General features: G+C 52.0%; 1 protein-coding gene across 3 annotated transcripts in view; it reads right to left on the bottom strand.

Moving 5' to 3' along the window:
- Positions 1-7019: 7019 nt before the first annotated feature.
- Htra3 (HtrA serine peptidase 3) overlaps positions 7020-22760 on the bottom strand; it is a 29270-nt gene continuing 13529 nt past the window's right edge. For 2 of the 3 annotated variants that reach the window (XM_038338300.1, XM_038338301.1), the window contains exons 4-9: positions 21174-21368; positions 20585-20617; positions 19084-19198; positions 10357-10405; positions 8925-9020; positions 7020-8012 (exon numbers count right to left, since the gene is read on the bottom strand). In XM_038338300.1, the coding sequence (XP_038194228.1) occupies positions 7847-8012; positions 8925-9020; positions 10357-10405; positions 19084-19198; positions 20585-20617; positions 21174-21368 (654 nt within the window). In that variant the 3' untranslated portion in view covers positions 7020-7846. Of the gene's footprint in view, positions 8013-8924; positions 9021-10356; positions 10406-17081; positions 17646-19083; positions 19199-20584; positions 20618-21173; positions 21369-22760 lie in introns of those variants that run through there. The other variant, XM_038338302.1, reaches the window with a different exon arrangement.

The following is a 22760-nucleotide window of genomic DNA, read 5'->3' as shown; positions in this document are numbered from 1 at the left end:
TTAGAAAAACCTCTAAGGTGTGCACTTTTATGGCTCCTTACATGAGCTCATCATGTCCAAGTGGTTCCCGAGAGAGAGCAGCTCATGTGGGAGTTGGGGCTCAGAGGCAGAAAGGAGAGGGTACCTGTATAATCTCACCCTCACTCCTGAGAGGGTTGCCACCTGCTTTCCAGGCCTAAGCCCAGACCTAGAGAGAATGAGCAGCTTGCCTGAGATCAGCAGAGACCAGGCAAGACTCGGGTAGGTTCAAACTCGGAGCGTCCATGAACACACAGGCCAAGTGTTGAGGATGCAAAGCTGAGTCAGGTGGACTCGGCCCGTCTGTGTGCCTGTGTGACTGGCCTGCTGGGGAGACGAATTCATTCCGTGACCAGGGAGGGACAGGAAAGCCCTCCAGCCAAGGGGTCAAAGGAAGGCCTGCTCGAAGGGATGACATTTAGTCCTGGGGAGATGAGTTCTACATCAAAGCTTGGCTATATGGAAGCCAATGGGCAGGGCTGTGCACACACCTGCTCCACTCAAGGCCTCATCCAAGCTCCCAGACCCACCACCGGCCAGGCGGGACTGTGGCCTCACGCGGGTCTATTTTTAGGTCAAGTTCAGCAATGAAAGCAAACACATTGTCAAGATCATGGTCAGCTTGGATCCCACCCACGAACAAACCTCTCTGTGACACCAAAAGACAAAGTGGGTCTATGTTGGAGTGACAAGGACTTCTGGCAAAAGTCTTGGCTTCCAGCGGGTGGAGGCGGATCCCAGTCAGCTCTTGGGTGAACCGGAAACATCAAGGCCTCCTCCACATCCAGTATGAAGATGCACATTAACAATGTTGTCATTCATCTCGAGAAATGGCCACTTCCTACCAGTGTGACCATGGTGCCAGGGGAATGGGCAGAGAAGTCGGGGTGGGGTGGGGATGGGGTAGATATGGGGGGGACAGGTGGGTCCTGCTTGTTGAAGGGGGTTCGCTTCAGACACTTTGATGCTGCTCCATCACTAAGGTGGTAGCCATCAGCCATCGATGTGGACCACCCTAGCGTGACAGTTCTACCTGCCTCCAGTGACTTAACACGGGTCCCTGTTTGTGAGAGCTCTATGCATCTCCTTTCCCTCTGCGTCACTGCCCATTTTATAACTGTGACAGCTAAAGACCCACAAAAGCAGTTTGTCCAGGATTTGAATTCAAGCGTGTTATGATTTGCATCTTAAATGTTCCTCAAAGGCCCATGGTTTCCAGGCTCTGGTGGTACTGGGAGATAGAACCTTCAGGAACTGGAGCCTAGAGGGAGGAAATTAGGTCAGTGGAGGTATGCCCTGGAAGAGGAAATTGAAACACTAACTGCCCCCACTCCTGGCTACCAGGTTGTAAACAACCTCTTCTGCCTGCATTCCTGAGGTGCACAGAGCCAGTGCAACAGGGGCTGTTGACACGGACTGGGATTTCCAAAACCATGAGCCCAAACAAACCCTTCCTTCCCTGAAGTCGTCTGTAGTGCAACAGCAACATTTCATAGCAAAGCAAGTCCTAAGCTGCTCGGAGTCTGCCCACACCTCCCCTCCCATTCATCCAAAGACGAGATTACACGTCTCTCCAGAAAGCATCCTATCTGCCTGGCTCGGTTAGATGCTTCCTCATTTGGAGGAGACATCACACTGAGACAGCACCCCCACCAGGCAGAGTCCTTGTAGCCAAAGATGGTGTGTGGTCCTCTCTACTGTCCCTTGGGTTCAGTCCTGACAACTCCCTCAGAGCGGACTTGGTATGCGTACGCAGCTGGGAAGAACCAGGGGGTGAATGCAGCCTTTCATTCTCCAAGGACAGACACCAAGGCCCAAGAGTGGGATGGACCTTGCAAGGTGGAAATCAGCCTTGGATTCCAGGGTCAAAGTGACCTAGGCAGCATGCCTCATGCTGCTGGGCTTTAGGCATGCTGCCATGAGCTTGGTCTCCACACATGGTCATGATGCAAGCTGTGTCCCACCCCCACCACAGGCTCCAGACTGAGGACCAGGTCCCTCGTGCCCAGCACATGCAGGGCTGCCCTCTGTCTGCTTGCTTATCTTGCCATCACAGCTTGAATCCCCTCACTCATGCTGTCTGCCTAACAGCTGGGCCAGTATACTTTTTTCCTTAAAATTGTGGTTAAACGCACACACACACACACACAGACACACACACAGACCACACACACACACACAGCATGAGGCAGACAGTAGTAGTATATGCCTTTAATCCCAACACTTGACTTGGGTGACAGAGACAGGCAGATCTCTGAGTTAGAGGCCAGCCTGGTCTACAGAGTGAGTTCCGGGATAGCCAGGACTATGTGAAGAAAATCCCTATCTTGAAAAACCAAATCCAAAACCAACCAACCAACCAAACAACAACAACAACAACAAATCCACACACATAACGTAAAATGTCTTATGCCCAACATTTTCAAGGCAATGTTCAGTGACATTCCAAAGTACTTGTTAGAAGTATGTGGTCACCTCTTGGCAGGCAGAAGAAAGGGGTGGGGAGAAGGAGAGGGGAATGAAAGAGAGAGAGAGAAAGAGAGAGACAGAGACAGACAGACAGAGAGAGACCAAGAGCAGAACACCTCTAAGGACCTGGCCCCATACCTAATTTCTCCAGCAAGGCACCGTCTCCCTTAATAGCTCCACCATCCGGGCCCCAACATTAAAAACACAAGCCCGAGGGCGCCTTTCTCAGTCTAACCATGGCAGGGTGAGCACATCGTGCGCCTCGTCAGGGTTTGTTTTTCCAGCCATCTGCCGTGGATGCGGGTGCTGTTTCCAGGAAGTGGTTTCTGTGACGCTATTAGGGAATCTGTCAGCTGCTATGGAGAAGATTCAAGAACAGTTTATTCATGGTTGATGTCCAACAAATCAACAGAAGTCTCTAAGCACCTGTGTCGGGTGGGCCTCTAGTGCCCTCAACTCTGTATAGCGTGCGACTCTGCACATGTGGTGTATTTAGGGACACAGCATAAGTATGTATGTGTGCACAGCTCTATACCTGTACATGGTGTGTTTGTGTGTGCGTGCATGTGTGTGCATCTTAGTTACTTTTCTATTCCTGTGATGACCAGGACTAAGGAAACTTATAGAAGTTTATTGGGGCTTACAGTTATGAAGTAGTAGAGTCTATGACCATCACGGCAGCTGGCCAGCAGGCATGGTGTTGGAGCATCAGCAAGAGCTTACATCCTTATTCACAAAGAGGAGGCAGAAAGAGATACAACTGGAAATGCCCTGAGCTTTTTGGTTTGTTTGTTTGTTATGTTGTTTATTACTCAAGACATTTTTTTAAACATCCATAGCTGTCCTGGAACTACTTCTGTAGACCAGGTTGGCCTTAAACTCACAGAGATCCAGTTGCTTCTGCGTCCTGAGTACTGGGCTTTTCAAACCTTAAGACCCCCCCCAGTGACCCCTCCCAATCCTTTCCAAACAGTTCCACTACTGGGGACCAAGCATTCAAATAATGAGCCATTCTCAATCAAATGGGGCGTCTGAGTCTGCTCGAACATTTTCCCAGCCAGGCTGCCTGTCATCAGAGTCTGATCTGCACAGGAACCCTGCCTTAGGTGGTCCCCAACAGGATGTGAACTACAGTCCGCAAGCTAAGCCCACACACAACTTGTCTTCACCTTTCATCTAGTCAAGGAGTTTTGTGTGTGTGTGTGTGTGTGTGTGTGTGTGTGTGTGTGATCTTAAACACACATGTCGTGACAGTTATACAGAGGTCAACCTGCAGGAGTCAGTTGTCCCCTTCCACTGTATGGGCCCCAGAGATTAAACCCCAGTCACAGGGGTTGTGGAAGGTGCTTTTACTTGCCAGCACAAAGCTCCCCCTTCTGAAGAACCCCTGCAGACATATGAAAGCCACTGCTGGCGCCTTGCATACCTGTCCTAAGAAAGGGGGTTGGGGACTATCCAAGGCAGGTCAGACTCTGACCACAGGCAACCTGACAGGGAAAATACCCGAGCATTCTCAGACTCCTGGGCAGATGGGTTCATGGAGTTCCAGAGGAACGCTGGGTTCGGGGAGCAAAGTCATCATTGCCTGCGTGTCAGACATAGGCACAGAGGGTCCAACAAGCACATCCTGGGCCCCTCCAGAGATGGAGGCGGCTGGCCAGTGCTGCTGATGAGCACATAGGGTGCTGTCTTCACAGTTGTGTCAGTGCTGGTGTTACTGGACTTGGGGGTCACAGCCTGTGCCCAGGCTGGGTTCAGCCACCTATCACCAACCAGTCAATTCAAAGAGTCAACCTTACGGTGGAAAACAGAAAAGGGACATTTATTCAGTGTGGCCACTTGGAGATGTCCTTGAGAGGATTGTCACTAAATGTCTTTGTCCCACTCCCAGGGATCTGGAGAAGGTTCTAGTGAGGGGAATCACTGGACAAAGGCCAGGACTGGAAAAGAGCAACACCTGGATCCAGGAAGGCCTGAAGACTGAGAGCCCGGGGGCTGTGTGAGAAAGGAGGGGTGGCAGTAGGTAAGACAGAGCAAGTCAGTGACTGGGTGGTAACCGTGTACTGCAGAGGATGGGGCAAGGGGCCGGGTTGGGGCAGGCACAGCCCAGGGCCCCTAGTCCCCTCAGCTGGGTCTTTGGCCACTCATGTGGTGGGGAGGACAGGATGAGTCCTTAGGGTCGAAGCCGGTTCAAGGCCACCCTGTGCTCCTCACTGAGGAGATGTTTGTCCTATAGCAGCTGTTGCCATTGCTACCTACCTGAGGGAAGGGTCAAACCTGGCCAGGTCACATGAAGACCAGCCATCAGTTCATGTATAAACCGGAACAATCCTCTTCTTCTCAGGGCCTCAGTTTCCCCCACATCCAGCAGGGCATTGGAAGGTCGGGGCTCAAAGCTGACTACTCCATTTGCGAACAGAGCTCCTAGTTGGAATGGGGTAGCCTTGTGAACATCCCTGCTTATATCTCATGGGACACATAGTGGAGGGCGGGTAGGAACTTAGCTGTTGGGGCTTCGTGGGAACCCAAAGGGTTGCACAATGCTCGGGCGGCAGCTGGCTGACTCTGAAAAAGCTGTTTTTCACAGACTGCAGCTGGCGGAGCGGCTTAGGGTCAGCCCACTTGGCTGGGAGCGGTCAGGGACCATTCTCCCAAGGCTAGGAGAGGAAAGGGACTGCTAGGGCCACCCACACAGGGCCCTGGGGTGTGGGGACTGGTCCCTAGCATATGGTGAGCCCTCTCTAAGAGCTCCTGGTTCTCTGGGGGGTGTGAGGTATATGACCATGATCTTACTGAGTGTAGTTAAGAGCTGAAAGCCACTGGGTCAGAACCCAGAGAGTCAGTCCCTCTGAGCTCAGAGACTCCACTTTCAGCCTCCCATATTATATAAAGTCAACCAGAGGTCAGAGAAGAGAGTGGTAGGGTAGGAAGAGGAAGAGGGAAGACAGATGGGGGGGCCCTTTGGAGCCCAGGCAATCCCTGTGTGCCTTTTCATTCAGGACAATAATATTAATTTCACTTTACAGCTGAGGAAACTGAGGTAACCACACCACCTTGTACTGGGTCAGGCTGTTGGGGGACCCAGGGGCTTGTGGAGTCTCAGTGCTAGAGCCAGTGGGGGTCCAGACAGACCCAGGGCAACGTAGCTTGGCTGAATTGGTGTCTGAGAGAGGAGGGCCCTGTGAACCCCTGTCTCTCAACTGCTATGGGGTGGTCATGGCCTAGGAAGGAGGACTTAGCTGGGGTGCTAAAGCTTAGGTGGGGATGGGCATTGAGGGGAGCCAAGCCTCTGTCCACCACGTGCAAGGCACTAACACATGATATGAACAGCAGAACACAGACCTGGGTCTGAAATGTTTATAGTGAGCTGTGATGTCTTAGTGTCAGGGTCTCCACAGAAGCAAGCAGGACCTACTAAATTTGGTCCAGCCAGGTGGGAGCTGGGAGGGGCAAACACTGCATGGACTCTACCAGGCTCTGAAGTCTGGTCTGGTCTCTCAGAAGATGCTAGTGGTGGCTGTATTGGGACAAGGGGTGGACAGAAGTGGGTAGCCAATATGCATCTAAGGCGGGATATAACATGGGTTGAGAGATGTTAGGATAGCCATGCTGTGCTAACCTGTGCCTGTGTCCCAAAGTCAAGAGAATGGCAAGTGGGTTAGCAGGCACACTCCTTACAAAGTTGCTTCTTGCCCTTCTAGTCCTTTCTGCCTGAGCACTGAGGTATAAACCCATCTTCCCTTCTAGTGAGCTATACAGCACACAGCAGCCATTCTCCACAGCTGACAAAAGTTAGGGCCTCTGTCTCCAGGGGGTCCCAGTACAGATGCTGAAGCTGCGTGGGTCACTCAAAACGTCTGCAGTTTATGCTAGAGAAGTAGCCTGGGTCATCCAGCTGTGCAGATCCTGCCTCTGTGTGTGGGTTGAGGTAGAAGGTTCCAGATCCTTTTGAACTCTATGGTCCAGAACAGCATGGTTGTAGGTCTCCAACTCCAAAGCCTCACACCAAAGAGAATTTCCTCTTACAAAATTCAGACTGTGTCCTGCTTCCAGTCACTGTGGGCTGTGGGTAGTGTTTGTGAAGAGAAAGAAGAAAGGGTAGGCAGAGACAGAGCTTAGCCACATGACCAAGTATGCAGGGAGGGGCTCAGGTACTCACTGGGGGGCCTTGCCCTTCTAGCTGCTATTGTTTCCCGTGGCAACAGAAGTTGGGTAGTGTCAGGGTGGGAAATGTAAAACCCCAAAACTGGATGTGAAGGAACTGTCCCCAGAGGCCTGACTTAAAGTTGCCCACAGCAGCCGGCAGCCCTGGGATCTAGTGTGTTCCATGCCACTCAACGGTTGACACTGCATAAACCTGGAAAGACCATTCTCATGTCTCAGATTGGCACCAGCAATGTACTCGGTGTGAAACCCCAGGGAGACCCCAGTTGGCGGGATGCAAACACCTCTCTGGCTGACAGCTTTGTGCTTGTAAACTTTAATTTCGTACAGTAGAGAAACATACAGTACAAGCAACATGGGGAGTGGGGTTAATTTTACAGCAAAGCTCACAGACACACTTGAAACAATAGGGAGAACAAAGATGCCCTCAGGAGCCTGCTGCCTGCTGGGTGGCAGTTTTCAGGGATGGCTGGTGCACCCAGAACTGCGTGTAGAGGTGAAGTGGCTCAGTCCTTGCACCTCAGGCAGGTGCCAGCTCCCTTTGGCCACCACAGGCCACCTTGGGAGAATGAGCTTTCAGGATTGGAGACTGTGTGATCATGACACTCTGCTTCCTGCCTGCCAGGGCCAGCACAGGGCTCAGCTCAGCAGTGAGGAACATTTACCTGCTCCAGGTCAGGACCCTGACTTCTCCAGGGGACAGCTGCAGGGCCGGACCCCCAGGGATGCCAGGTGGCAGGGCAAGCAGCCCCTGTCTTACAATGAGGGGGTGCTGAGGCAGATGGAACCAGATGGGGTCAGGAGAGTCCTTGCGAGGGGAGAGGTCTAGGCACTGGGACATAAGGGAGAAGAGGTGGGGTGGGAGCTAGGCAGGCCTTCCTGAGGGTAGAGGCAGGAACCTGGGACAAGGATAGACTTTCAGGGAAGTTTCTTGGAGTTTCTAAACCCAGAGAACTCAGAAGGTGACATCAGGAGCCTCTGGTCCAGGGTACACTGTGCTTCCTCTATTGGAACTGGAATTCAGGGTCAAGGCTGAGATCCAGACCCCTGGTTAGGCCCAGCCTTGACCTCAGCCCCCATGCAGAGAGGAGCCTGCTGGCCCGGCGGAGGATCACAGAAGCCCTTCGTCCTGATCTCATGAAGGTAGAGACTCTGCCTTCTGTAGGCTTTGGCGTGGCACTGGAGGACGGTAGCCTCACATCACCACCTCAGGCGTGATGCTGAAGAGGAGGTCATCATTCCCCCGCCGCACCTCCAACAGGAGTGGGGACTCATTCAGGACAGCCTCCTGCAGCTCACTGGAGTCCACCAAGGGGCGTCCATTGACTTTGACGATGATGTCGCCATCTTCAATGCCGCCTCTGCCAACCAGGAGAAAGACCCTCAGCATGCACATACTTTCAGGGCTCAAGTGGGGTTCACCTGGGCTCAGCAGCAGCAGTTTAACAAAATAATTTTGAGAAAGAACACCAATGCAAAGCCAGTGGCATGTGGTAGCCAGTGATGTCCAAACTGCAGGAGGAGGAGCAGGTCCACCTCCCCATAGTAGTCTGCATGCCAATGGGGTCCCTCTAGATCCCAGAGCCATAGTTCAAAACCACTGATAGGACCTACCCATCACAGCATGGATGAGACAGAGGCCAGGATGCCAGGGAATGACCACATGGGGCACATGGCCTCAACTCATGATGCTCCAATACTTAACATTGCTTTGGTTGGATTTCGGTTTTTTTGAGACAGGGTCCCATGTGGCTTATGCTGGATCTCTATCTAGCTAAGGCTGGCTTTGAACTCCCAATCCTTCTGATTCTATCTCCCAAATGCTGAGGGCACAGGCTTGTGCCACCATACCAGGTCTGTATCTAACATTTCTGTAGTTCTTAAAAACAAACAAAGGTTTCATCTCATTTTGCAGTGACAAAGTCTCTGGGATGGGGAGTTAACAGAATCAGGTCCTTTCTACAGATGAGAAAACTGAGGCCAAAGCACTTTCTGGAGTGAGGGAGGATTGGAGACAGCTTTTGGCCCAAGCAGGGACTCTTCAGCCTCTGCTTCGCAAAGGAAAGATCCCTCTGCTCCAAGGACAGGCGTGGCCAATGCTCTCAGGGACAGTTCATCCTTCCCATAGCTCTGAGGAGAGGCCAGACTCCACAGCTCCTTGCCAGGAGGCTTGTGGGTCACTTAAGGTCAGTGAGCAGGCCCAGCCCAGGCCCCAGCACACTGCTCCCCCCGTGTCTGAGTGTCACAGCCCTCCCTCTGCTGGCGGGGCATACCTCTGAGAAGGTGAGTTGGGCACGACCTCTTGTACGTATATTCCGCTGCTAACCGCTGGAAAGTCTGGGTTGGCGGCCTTCAGCTCCTCCACCAGACTGGAAAGGCAATTCTGTGTCAGCCCCTGCCTCCAGCCCAACTCCCTGGCATGTGGCTCTCCCTTTCCACCACCACCCATGGCAGACAAACAGCCTCCTGTGTGCTCTCGGGGCACCTTGAGCCCACGAGATAGGGCTGCTCAGTGGCCACAACTGGCTGCGGTGTGGAGAGGGGACAGCTACATGGAAGGACAGGTTAGAACGGGTGGTGGAGGAAGGACAGATGGGCGGGTGGAAGGACAGGAGGCACAGTATGGGAAGGTGGAGAAAGCTTCCGCTATGGAGTGGACAGAGAAGACTGGACAGATGGTAAGTGGATGGATGGCTGGGGAGGCCACAAAATAAAGAAGAGTTGGTATACTGGTCTCAGCTGCAGTTTGCTGAAGATTTGCTCCCTAGATTGACAGCTACTGAAGCAGGAGAGTGAGGAATGGTTGGTGGGTATCCCTGAGTTATCTCCAGAGTTTCACAGTGTAGAGAAGCCTCCTTCGCATCCCTGGGCTGGACTTTCCTCCTCCCTCCTCCCCAACCCCCTTTATCACCTACATCCTGTATTTCCAGGAGCTGCCCTGTTCTGAACTTTCAGGGCCGGAGCCAAGAGATGGGTGGGGACACAGCCATCTCCTTGGAACTCTCAGAACTCCCAGTCAAGGTGGCAGGCGGGGTGGGAGGGCACCTGACATGCCATTCCAACACTGTGGGGTGGCACGGTGCCATAGGAAGGTGCTGAGTGCAAACAGGGGAGGCTCTCCTACAAAAGTGGCCTGTGGAGACGCAGAAGTGTCCACTAGGAGCTCAGAACATGACCATGTTTGGAAACAAGGGCTTTGCCACTCTGCTTGGTCAGCGACCTCGAGATGAAGTCATGGACCTGGGCAGCTCTCTTATCCAGTGACTGGCAGTTTTGGGGCTCAGACACAGGGTGAAGGAGGTCATGTGGAGATGGGCAGGGATAAGGGCTCAGCCTGATGAGGAGTGCCCACAGTCAGAGGGAGTCAAGACACAAAGGCAGGTTGTACCCTGAAACCTCAGAGAGTGAGGGCTGTGGGCCCCCAATTTCAGTGTCTCACCTCCAGAACCCTCAAGTAACTTTTTTTTTGGTTGTTTTAAGCCATCTAGTTTTAATTACTTATCATGGGAACCCTAGGAAGCAAATTCTGGAGGCTTCCTGGAGGAAGGGGCATCTAAAGAGAGTTGTGAAGGAGCAGAAGGAATCCATCAGGCAATGGTGGTGGGTCTGACCCCTCTAGCACCTGCCAGCAGCTGGGCATAGTGGACAGTGTGTGGAAGCGGCTCATGGGAGACAGGATAGAGGGATGTCAACCGTGGCACTCACCTTGACGTGATGGTCCGCATCCGGATGCCAATGAAGCGCTTCTTCCAGTCTGGAAATGGAGCACAGTAGGTTCTGTTAGGCTATATGGTCACTGCCCTTGAGAAAGGAACCTACGGGAGACTCAGTAGGGTGGGGAACCAGGAGCCATTTTGCTTATGAGCAGGATCCTGGGGCTGCCCTGCCCTGATTGCTCTCTGGAACTGCGATGCATCTGGCTCTAATCTGCGCCTGGCAGGTGGCTTTATAGTCCCTCTCACCCTGCATTTGACCCTGACCTTTGCCCCCCACTGAACTCCTTCCTCACTCCAGCTTCTTCAGGTTCCCCACTGCTGAGGCCCCACTGGCCTTGCTGGGGCCTAAACTCATACCTCTCTGTGTCCTCTCTGTAAATGCAGCATCACCTAGCGATGCCCAAAGAGCGCTGGTCACAGTGAGGTGCCCTTTTCAAGAGCCTCCCCAAACCCTCCCCTCCCTCACCTTCCCTGCCGCCACTCCTGGCTGCTCTAGTGGTGAAACCATGGGAAAGGTTCTGAACCCAAAGCAATGTTAGCACCTTTCAGGTTTTCATTTCCTGAACACAGTGGAATTAAACCAGAAATCAACACTAGGAAGAGTCTGTGAAACCCAAATGCTTAGGAAATAAGTGACTGAGAACACAAGGAGAAAGGAGAGAACAGTTTCAACTACATCAGTGAGACAATCCCTAACCAAAACTTTCAGGGCACAGAGGCTGATCTTAGAAGCAAAGAGCACAACTGAACACCCAGATCAGAGAAAAGGATTCAGGCGAGAGAGATGGCTCAGCAGGTAAAGGTTCTTGTGGTACAAACTGGGTGACTTGGGCTTGATCTCCAGAGCCCACATAAAGATCGAAGGAGAGATCTGACTCCACAAAGCTGTCTTCTACCCCTTTACATGCATGCCATGGCACACATGGCTCTCTTAGAAATAATAAAATTTTAAAGAGATGTATTTACTTTTGTTTTATGCACATGAGTATTTTATCTGTATTATGTGTATCACATGCATGCAGTGCCCACGTTGGCCAGAAGAGGGCATAGGGTCCCCTGGAAATGGAGTGACAGTGGCCATGTGGGTGCTGGGAAATGAACCCAGATCCTCTGCAAGATCAGTAAACACTTCTAACTGCTGTACCATGTCTCCAGCCCCAATAATTTTTTTTTTTTTAATTTAAAGAGGAAAGTCTCAAACCACTGGCTTCAGATTCCTTTTAAAAACAAGAAAAAAAAAGCAAAAGTGGCAGTTGAAACTCAAAGAAAGAAGAAAAGACAGGAACCAATGAGCCACAAAACAGCCCAGCACAGTTGTTAGTGAACCAAACTCCAACCCTCTGAAATCAACAAAAATGGACAAATCGTTACCCAGTGTGATAGTGAGAAAAAGACAGATAGTTACCAAAGTCAAGAATTAGAGAGGAAGTGTGGCTGCAGACCTCCAGGCCCCACAGGGCTGCAAGGGGAGCTTTCCGCTGCTTTGTGTCTGTGCATTCCACCGCGCAGGGTCTGGAAAGCCCCACTTACGTTTATCCAAGAAGAAATGAATGACCGGAGGCCCTCCATCTAGTAATGAAGTTGATGCATAGTTAAAAGTATTCCCACAAAGAGCTCAAACCCAGATGATGTTGCTGCTGAAACTGGTGGTTTAAGGAAGAAACAGACCAGGGTCTACAGATACCTCCAGAGGACCTCTGGATGCTGGTGTCCCCTGACCAAACCCAGAAACTAGACTGTCAACCTCTTGTCTTGGTAGAAGCAAAACTGCTTCCAAGGCTTACAGCAATCAGATCCAACACACCAAATATATAATATATCACAATAGAAAGATTTAGTTCTGGAATGTACAGGATGGTTTAACATTAAAAGATCAGCCTGCAGTCAGAAGGCAGAAGCAGGAGGATCTCCTGAGTTTGAGGCCAGCCTGGTCTACAGAGCGAGTTCCAGAGCAGCTAGGGCTGTTACACAGAGAAACCGTGTCTCAAAAAAGCTAAGAAAAAAAAAAAGCAGCCTGACTTAGTGGCACAGGTCTGTCGCCCCAGGTACTCCATAGGCTAAGCCAGGAGAGTGGCAAGTTCAAGACCTACCTGAGGTTCAAAGTGAGTTTAAGGCCAGCCTGGGCGATGAGCTGAAACTCTGACTCAAAATGAAAAGTTAGAAGAGAGCTGGGAACACGACTCAGTGGTGAGCACTTGCCTACCATGTATTTGACCAAGATTCAGTTCCCAATACTTAAAAAAATAACAAAATAAGAATCAGCTAATTCTAGTTACATTATGGACTGGAAAAAACCATACTATGAGTTAAACAGACACACAGAAAGCGCTGAGCAAATCCTTACATTGTGTACCCATGGGAAGCCAGAACAGAAGGGAAACTTTTCAACTTGATTAATAATAATAACTTTAGCCAGCAGTAAGCCAACTGGCATAAGACTGAATGCCTCTTCCTGCAGGGACTGGACAAGGAAGGCCGTTCCCCAAAACTTTATTCAATATTTTGGTCGATTTGGGGAATGAGGGTGGGCCATTCAGCTGGAAAATGGAAGAACTGTCTCTATTGACAGACCACACAATCCTCTACAATAGAAGACCCAGTGACATCTACCAAGAAGCTACTAGAACTCATGAGTTATCAAGTATTCAACATACCAAAGTCATATTCGCTTGTAGATTCTGGTAGCAGACCATCAGAAATTGGCCAGTATACTGTATACTCTGTATAACACGCTGAGAAAAGCCGGACGCTGTGATCCTGGATCTGAGGTTGCAACACTGTTAAAACCCCAATTCCATGCCCCCCCCCAAGTCTTTGACAGACACATTGAAGCGCCAATCGAAACACCATCTGGCTTTTGATTTCCTTCCATACAAACCGGCAAGCTGATTCTCAACAGTATCTGGAACAAGGTAGCTCGGAAAGCAGAGATGATGAGGAAGAACAGAGGGCTCAGACCCCCTTACCCCAGGACTTCCTGGAAGAGCCACCGGCGCTCAGACCCCCTTACTCCAGGACTTCCTGGAAGAGCCACCGGCGCTCAGACCCCCTTACTCCAGGACTTCCTGGAAGAGCCACCGGCGCTAAGCCGTGCAGCACTAGGACAAGGATGAACTGCTTAATTTGTGGTAAATCTGGAAAACCACTTGGGTGGACAAAGCAAAGTCCATAGAGAAAATGATGCTAGAACAACCCATTGTCCAGAGCAAATGATGAATGAGCAGCAGCAATGCCCCGGGGAACTGGGCTGAAAGGTTCTGGATCCTACCTGAACCACAGACACACTCAGCTGTAGTTCTGAGGCCTGTGGGAGTGTCTATGGTAGTAGTTCTGTAGTGAACTAGGGCTATGCTGACTGGTGATGCTGAATGATAGAGTAGTTGTGGGGCCAGTCTACCAAATCTACCCAGGAGGGAGGGCCTGGAGACTTGCGGATAGGTGGCAGAATGGCATAGGGCTCAGGGAGGATGAGGGAGTGCCCTACACTGAAACATCAGCGGGTGGGGTTTAGGGACAGTGCCTCTGACACTCACTCCATGTCCCGTTAGCACTGTACATTCAGCTTATGCAAGAAGAGGCTGGGGGGTGAGGTGGGGAGTGCGGGACTTCATTGTGGATGCCACCTACATCCAGGAACCTGGATCAGGACAGGATGAAGCCCTGATTCCCAAGCTTGGGTATCCCTCCTTTGACACCTCCACTTGGCCTGTAGCCTAAGGCCATGTTTAAAAAGCACAAAGTTCAGCTTCCCGTGGGTGTGGGGAGTGGGGGCCTCATCCCTTTTCTATGGGGGATGCCTTCCTGGCAAAACGGCATCCTGGGGCCACCTTTGAGACCAGTGGCATTCTAGATAGAAAACAACTATTGTAGGTCACCTGGCAGTACCCCAGCCCCAACCACAGAGGCTGGGTATTTAGGCACACTGCTGAGCTGAGGCATGAGGAGTAGTGGGGTTCTGTTGGCTCTCTAGGGCTAGCCCATTGTATCTGTCAACTCTGCCATCCTATCCCGATCTCTGCAGGAAAAACACCTCTGTAAGGTGCACACAACCCAGTCGGAAAGAGACTAGTACAGGTGGGAATCTTCACTTTGTCCCCCAAGGATCCCCCACTTTAATGAGCAGCAGAGAGCATCAGCAACAGAATCCTGAGATAGGGAAGGGGGGTCCCTTAAAGGGCTGAGACAGATGGGTACCTGAGAATGTTCTGGATCTCTCTCTCTCTCTCTCTCTCTCTCTCTCTCTCTCTCTCTCTCTCTCTCTCTCTCTCTCTCTCTCACACACACACACACACACACCTCCAAACAATGTCAGGGGCAAAGCTCCATCAAGGGCTTCCCATATTTGAGAGCGTCATTCTGAGGCAGGTTGGAGGAGTGGCTGGCCCAAGGGTAAGCAGGGGACACAGGTGACATTATTCCCATACATGTTCCTTGAGGCAAGCATATTTTAGTGTTTCTGGGTTTGTTCTTTCTTTAAATAGGGTAAGTGTTTAGGAGCAGGCTTTTAGGTCTCCAGAATGACAGCTGACAGGCCCTTCTGTCTCACAGCCTTAAACAGGGGCTATAAGCCAAGCAAAAACCTTCTTTGGCGGCTTGTATGGCTGTTGAGCACACTCCACAGTCCTTGGCAAGGGGACTTCCAGCTGCAAGAACCTCTGCAACCACAGCTGCCTCTGGAGCCAGGAGGTCTCGCTCCAGTCAGGCCAGTTCCAGACAGTTCCGGGATGCCTCACTCCAGCCTTGAGAAGCCTTGGTGACCTCCACACAACCCCTTCTGCAGATGCTTCAGCCCTGGCAGCGGTCGTCTTCAACAAGTTCAGGGGTGGGGTGGGGCGGCACCTCCCCAGTGACTGTGGGAGCTGTCAATCACAAATTGCTTGTGATTGGCAGAAAAGCAGCTGTGCTCATGAGAGGCTTGTGATTGGAGGACAGAAAGCTGTACTGTGATTGGTAGGATCCTACCATGCTCTTTCTTGCTATATAAGGACACATCCCACAGCCCCTATAAAGGCTTCTTACTGACTGGTCTTTTGCCTACTTCTGATCTTTATCACAGATAGAGTGGGCTGAACTGATTGCACAAAAAGCAGACAAACCCCCCAAGTTCCCAGTCCAGTTGGCAACAGCAAAGAGACAACAAGGAGTGTTCCAGAGAGCCCCGAGCTATAGACCCTGACACCCAAAGCTCAGAGTGGTAGCCTGAAAGGGAGCTGAGAGCCCCAGAGGGCCATTGAGAACTATAGACCCTGATACCCAAAGCTCTAAAGAGTTCCAGAGATCAACATAGGGGAGACTCTGAAAGAAAATCACCAAGAACAATACTACAGTCTGAAAAACCATGAAGAGCCCAAAGAGGGTGCAGAGACATGGAGAGCGGCGAGGAGAGCTGGGGTGCAGAGGTCCCCACACCCAGCACTCTGGAGCTGTAACACCAGGAACTTTAGAAGCCAGGTCTGTGAGCCCCCCTGTCTCAGGAATATCAGCACTAAGGAAGCTGTCCTTTGTCTGTCTGTGATCTCTCTCAGGTCAGGGCTGAGGAACCCAGCCAAATGTCATGACAGCTCCCCAGCATTTGCTTCCCTCCCCACTCAGCAATAAGCCCCTCTCTGGCTCCTTTTGGTAAACCTCTTGCCTTTTGGTAAACCCATGTCTCAACCTTCAAACTAAGCCTGACTCAACCGTGAGAAGGTGACTGTGCCCTGATGTCTTCTTGCCTCCTCTCAGCCACTGACCCCCACCCAACAACCAACATGTCCTACTTACCATGACTCCTTCCCCAGGGCCCCTCAACACTGAGCCTATGTAGGTCCCCTGCTCTGAAAGTCTCCTCAGTACCACCCCCCACACTGGCCTCCCTGGATGTTGGGATATCCTGCACTGCCCACAGTACCTATCCTGCTGGGATAGGTACATCCCCATCTCCTGAGCTCCTTTGCTCCCCATATTTCCTGCCCGGGCCCATCATTTAGATGTTATATCATCCCAAGTTCCTCTAGGTTTCCCTTCCCGCTAGAAGGACAGCTCAGAAGGCTGTACACACACTTAGGAGTAGGCAGGGCAGCTCAACCAGTCATATACCTACTGTGACTGTCCAGCCTTGGGAAGGAGCTGAGGATTGGTCAGACCTCTGGGTCCAAGGCTAGCCCATCCTCGGTTGTCAAGGTTCCCAGGGCTGTCCCCAGAAGGATGCAGAGAGGCACAGCAGCTCTACCACTGGCTCAGAGCCCAGCCCACACTCCTATCCAGCCCCTGCTGCTGTGGCAGGTCCCATGTACTCCCTAGGCCCAGCCACCTCCTCATCTGGGACTCCGCCAAGCATGGAAGTTCCTCAAAGGGAATCTGTTGACCTGAGGAGGTAGGGGTGTGCCTTGCCCACTGCCTGCCTCTCCCATTACCCTGAAGCTTCTGATTCACAGCCAAGGGGACAGCTCCCCTGAACAGTGCTGCACTGGTCACTCAGGAATCCGACCCCCTCCCCATGCTCCCCAGGCTCCTGCACTAACCCTTGGATGAGAAAAGAGATGCCTCTCTGATTTAATAAAAGGAATGTGTTAAAGAACTTAGATTGGCTAGGTTTGAGTCATCCAATGTTTTTATTTAAAAAAGAAAAAGCATAAATAAGCACAAATTTCAGAAGGACTTTAAGCCAACAGACTCTACTTAGCTAAGCCCCACCAGACCGTTCAGTGGTAGGATCTGTCCTTATGTGATAACACAGCTCTAGGGATGGGGTAAGCATGTCCCCAGAACCCAGGTAAGTGACTAGGACACATGACTAGGACAGTTGCTGTCCAACAGAGAAGCAGATCTGGTCCCAGTGAGTTCTTATCTGAGAGTGGAAGTGGGGACAAGGGGACAGAAGGCCACAGGGCCATGTCCAACGCCGAAGTCACCCACAGGCTGGTCTGTGTGGATGGAGCTCTGATCCCATACACAGGATAAACGGGAAAGCCCTGGTCACTAGAGAAAGGGCCAAGGCAACCAATGGAGCAAAGGTAGAACCCTGGGCTAATTCTGAGCTTCCTACAGTCGAGAGAAAAGGTGGCTAGTTCCTACTGGTCACCAGAAGGTGCCTCAGATTCTTGTGAGGGACAGGCTCTGCATGCTCCTGACATCTTCACACAGGGCCACTTGGAACAGAACGAGGCTCCTCAATTGCAGTTCTCCATGGGACCAGTCTCAGCTGTACTGGGGTCTGTGTGTGTGGCTGGCAGGGCCGCAAAGGAAGGAGCAAGCAGGAGGCAGGCCCCTGCTCTTAGTGTAGTGCTGGTGAGAGGGCTAGGAAGAGACAGGGAGGCAGTGTGAGACAGTGTGGGCAGCAGAGCCGGGTCAGACCTGGGTATCAGCCAGGAGGTGGATGGGGGAGACACAGCAACTGGCAGCTCATTGGGTCACCAGGGGCCTGAGATCAGAAGCGGGCCCCTTTCTGAACCGTGGCCATGATCACCAACTAAAAAGTTGGACAGCTACCTTGTCCTTGACAAGTCCTATCCCTAGAGGGATGCAGATGGGCACTCACAAGGGTGAGAGGGACAGGAAATTCCTGTTTATACTGGGATGAGGGGATAGGGGCTGGCAGAAGGTAACTCCCAAGGATTGGGTTCTTGGACTTTGCTCCTTTGGGACAGAGGGTACCCTACTAGGCCAACTGAACAGGCCGATAAGGGTACTTAGGGATGGGTAGGTGAATGTGTGGAAGCATGAAAGGATAGGAGGAAGGAGGATAGGTGGATGAACCCATGGATGGGTGGATTGATGGATGCATGAATGGATGGGTGGGCGTGTGAGAGAGTGGATGAATGGCTGGGTGTGTGTACAAGTAGATGAGTATAGAGATGGAAGGATAAGAGGGTGAATGGTCAGATTAACTGATGGGTACATGTGTGGGCAGATGGAGGAACAAAGGATAAGTGGGCATGTGGATAGATGGAAGGATGGATAAATGGATGTAATGGTGTACAGACGAACAGACAGACTGGTGAACTGGTGAATGAGTGAATGGGAGGGTAGGTGGGTAGATGGATGAATGGATGTATGGATAAATAACCGAATGAGTGAGTAGATAGTAAATGGACAGATGGACAAATAATGAATGAATGAATGGGTAGATGTATGAATTGCTGGATGGATAGATGGGAAGACGAATGGGCAGGTGAATGAACGTATAGATTAGTGGGTAGAGTGGTAGATAGGCTGGTGGATGGATGGATGGATCAGTGGGTGAATAGCTAAGTGGGTAGGTGAGTAGTAAATAGTAAATGGATGAAGGGAAGGAACAGTAAATAGAAAAGATGGGTGGATTGACATACAGATGAATGGGTAGATTGGGGAATGAGTAAACAGATGAATGCATAGGAGGGTTGGATGTGGGTAGATGAGTGGTAGATGAATGGATGGGTGGACATGCGGGAAGTAGGAAGGAAACACAATTTTCTGCCACCCAAGAAGAGCCCTGGGAGTCCAAGCTTGGATGTGGGACCTGGGAAGAAACTGCCTGAAGCAGGGGGTGAATGTGGCCACTGGTAGGCAAGGAGGAAGACCCCGAGAGAGACTAGGGATGAAGTATCCTGGGTCTGCTGGCTTGGGAAGGTGAAGGGCCTAGTCTAAGAGTAAACATGGCTTCCATAGCCCCTGCAGGTGGTCCCCGGCTAAGCTGGGTGGGGCTGGGCCGTGTTCTGGGGCCCCGCCTTACCTGCCCCTCCAGTGAGCTCTTTACCTTTTATGTGCTTGTTTTGAAACTCGGAGAGGAAGCGTGTGATGCGATCGGAGGGGATGGCAAAGGAGATGCCAGCTGCGACCTTGAGCGTGTTGATGCCAATGACCTCACCGTCCTGAGCAGGGTGGGCAGAATGTGGGGGTTACTCAGAGGCATTCAAGCAAGTCACCAGCTGCTGCTGAGCTGAGAGAGCACCCTTTCCAGGGGCAGAGCTGGCTGCCAGTGACCCACAGAGATGGCCCAAGCAGCCCCCGGCTACCCTGGAAAGATGGCTCCCTAGGTCACACTGGGGTCAGTGATACCTCCCTTACTCTCTGTAACCTCCAAATCCCGGGGAATTCTCCTTTACCCCTGGAGAGAACTTTGGAAGAAGTTATTGGGTTGAGCCTGCCTTACTAGCCCCAGCCCTCTGTCCTAGGAGGCATCAGAGACGTGGGCCCCTTCTATCCCTTCCTCATGAAAGCAGAGACCAGTGAGCAGGGCCAGGGCAGCAGCCTGTAATCTGTTTTGAGCTTGGTCCCCACCCTGCCCGCCTTCATGGGACCAATGCCAAGAGAGCAGGAGCTGGCCCAGTCAATGCAACCCACTCCTGGGCAGGACCCTTCCCAAAGCTGTCTGGCCATAGGAGGGCTGCTGGATGCTCTTCCTAGATAACCCAACCAGGGCACTACGAGCTGGTCAGGGAAGCTCTTGGGGGCCTAGGGCAGAAACTAAAAAATCTAGCCCAGGCCCTACCACATGAACCTCTCCCCTTTAGCAGTTTGCTTGGAAAAATCTGAGTATGGAGGAGACAGCCACCTACACAAGTGGTCTAAGTGTCAGCTAGACACAGTCCCAGCCCACGGGCTGCCCCACTGATGTCTTCTCCCACCCTGACAGTGCCCCCTGACCTTTGTCTTATCCTTGGCATCCTCCCCCATTCTTTCGTCTCCACACCCTCACTAAATGCTCCCATCTCCAGGGATTCCTCCCTGGTCTGTGTCAGTGGTGAGGCCTGTATCCCTTCAGAGCCTCCTCAGGTATTCCTGTAGTGTGTGTTCCCATCAAGTGTGGACACTACCCACTCTATGGATAGGTTTCCTGGAGGCAGACTACACTGAGTCTTCAGAGTCTGGGATCCAAGCTGAACCCACCGCCCTATTCTGGAAAACTTTCAGCCAGGGTGAAGCTGAGCCTGACACCGGAAGGAGTGACGTGGTCTCTCCTCCCTCCTTAAATTATAACTGAGGACAGCAAAGTCCAGGGCAAGATCAGCCTGATCTGTGCTCCCATTTCCCAGTGTCACCATGGGGCACATAGTCCCAGCCTGGCAGCTGTTTTCAGTTGTCCCTAAGGGTTCCAGGCAGCACAGGTCTGGTGCTCAGGTCTTCCTGGGCCTGCAACCCAGCCACACTACTGACCTTTGGACATGCAGTCCCTAGGGCTGTATCTACCTCCAGCCTGTGCCTCTGGGTGATCAAAGTTTCAGAAAACCAGACACTCCACTTTAGCGGACACTTACCAGGTTTACCAGGGGTCCTCCGGAGTTCCCATACTGCAAAGGGGGAAACACTGTGTTAGCTGTGCCACAAACCATTCCCTTATGGCGCCCAAGCTCCTCCCCCACCACTGACTCCTGTCAATGACAAGATACGTCACTGGAATTGACTTCCACTGCCTTGGTGCTCAAACCCCACAGGCACCAGCAGGCAGCTACCTCACTGACCCTCTGGGTCTTTGCACAAACTGTGCACTTATGTATCTCCACAACTCACCAGTTGCTAGGCACCTGCAGAACAGGCAGTGTCTGAGGTTTGGTAGTCTCCATCAACCAGTCATGGAACACACATGTGTTCCTTGGAGCTGTGTGCCATCCTAATCTTAGTAAAGTGCCAAGCTGTGTGGGGGCAGACTAAGACCTTCCAGGGGTGTGACTGGGCCACCCCAAACTCTGCAGCTGTCCAAGGTGGCCTATCTCTGGGAGGCAGTCACTGAGTGAAACCTCTGCATGAGATAATGAAAGGCCTTCCTAGATAGTGGTGTGCTATATGATGGGACAGGGAACAAGCTGGTCAGAGGTCACCGAGGTCAGTCTTGCCCACAGGACTCACATTGATGATGGCATCTGTCTGGATATAGTCCATGTCTGAGTCCCGAAGGCCCAGCTCCTTGCCATCCCGCTGGGCAGTGCTGACAATGCCCGTTGTCACGGTGTTCTGCAGGGCAAAGGGGCTGCCAATGGCCACCACAAACTCGCCAGGCCGCAGGTCTGCTGAGTGACCCAGAAGCAACACAGGGAGCTTTTTCTGGAAGAAGAAGAGGGCTGTGAGAGAGGACAGTGGCTCAGACCACAGAGAAGGATCCTGACAGGCAGCTCTTTGGAGAGAAAGGAGGCGATTCACAGCCCCGAGACCAAGCTGAGGCAAGTCACCAATGTGAACTAAAGCCAGGCCAGCAGCTGGCTGAGACTGAGGCTGGAGCTCACAGAACCAAGGCTTATCTTAGGAGGCCATAAATGTCTGTCATGGGGGAGCACACAGACAGAGAGCTCAGGCCGGGGCCTGGCCTCTGACATCCTTGAGTCCAACAGTTTGTTAGGGTTTTGCTTGTTTTCTGAGACAAGGTCTTTCTATGTATTCCTGTCTGACCTAGATCTCACTCTGTAGACCAGGCTAGCCTCAAACTCACAGAAATCAACCTGCCTCTGTCTCCCAAGTGCTGTGATTAAAGGTGTGTGCTACTGCCCAGCTAAGCCTGAGATTTAGTGGTGACAGTTTGCTCTGCAGGTCAGCTGAAAGCTACAGATACCCCAAGGCTTGGTGTGCTGCACCCAACAGAGGTGCCCTAAGGAGGGGTATATAGCTCCCCAGAGCCTTACCAAGGCCCTGGAAAACCTAGTTTGAAATCTTTGATATCCTAATATAGACATGCAGGGAAATTGAGGCCAGGGAAGGTAATACTCTACCCTGCCATCTCTGGCACACTAGGTAACTGAGCATGGTTTTGCATCGGGCTAGCAGAATCTATCCATCTGTCTGTGAACTCAGCTATCCAGCTCTGAGGCTGTTGTGGTCTGAGAAAGTAGATGTATTTGCATATGTTTTGGGGAGCTGCCGGGCACAGGTTGAGCTTCAGAGGCTCCAAGAGGGGTGTGTGTGGTGCCGAGGCACCCACACCAGGTTTGTGCTACCAATGATCACCAGGCACGCTCTACCAGGCACCTCGGGGCAGTGTCCCTGGTCAGTCTCTGCATTTATTCTCTTAACCTCAGGGAGCTCTGGATGAGCTGTGGCATCCTGTGCAGCCCTATCGCTTCTTACAGCTGCACATGGGTGAGCATACAGCCTCTCCCAGCCTGGAAACTCTGACGGCAGCAGAGCTGCATGCTGGTCATAGAGAAGCTGGGGTTGGGCCTCCACAGTGTGAAGAGTTCCTGCCACTTCAGCCCTTCAGTCTGTCCCACCCACCCTCGGTTTTTGTGTTATCATGAAGAAGGGATGCACCCAGACTCAGCCCGTGACAGGGCTTAGGACTATAGAGTCTGCACAGAGTAGTCTATTATGGATCCTCCACTTTGGTAGTGAACGCTGCAAACACCTGTTACCATGGACACTGAGAACCTGCATCCAGGAGGGGCTAGGCTCCACATTGCCACACCAGCTGGCTCACAGACATCAACAGGAAATAACGTGCCTGAC

Source organism: Arvicola amphibius, chromosome 1, assembly GCF_903992535.2.
Source record: "Arvicola amphibius chromosome 1, mArvAmp1.2, whole genome shotgun sequence".
In the NCBI taxonomy this organism is placed as follows: Eukaryota; Metazoa; Chordata; class Mammalia; order Rodentia; family Cricetidae; genus Arvicola; species Arvicola amphibius.
This window is presented reverse-complemented; position numbering and strand designations above follow the sequence as displayed.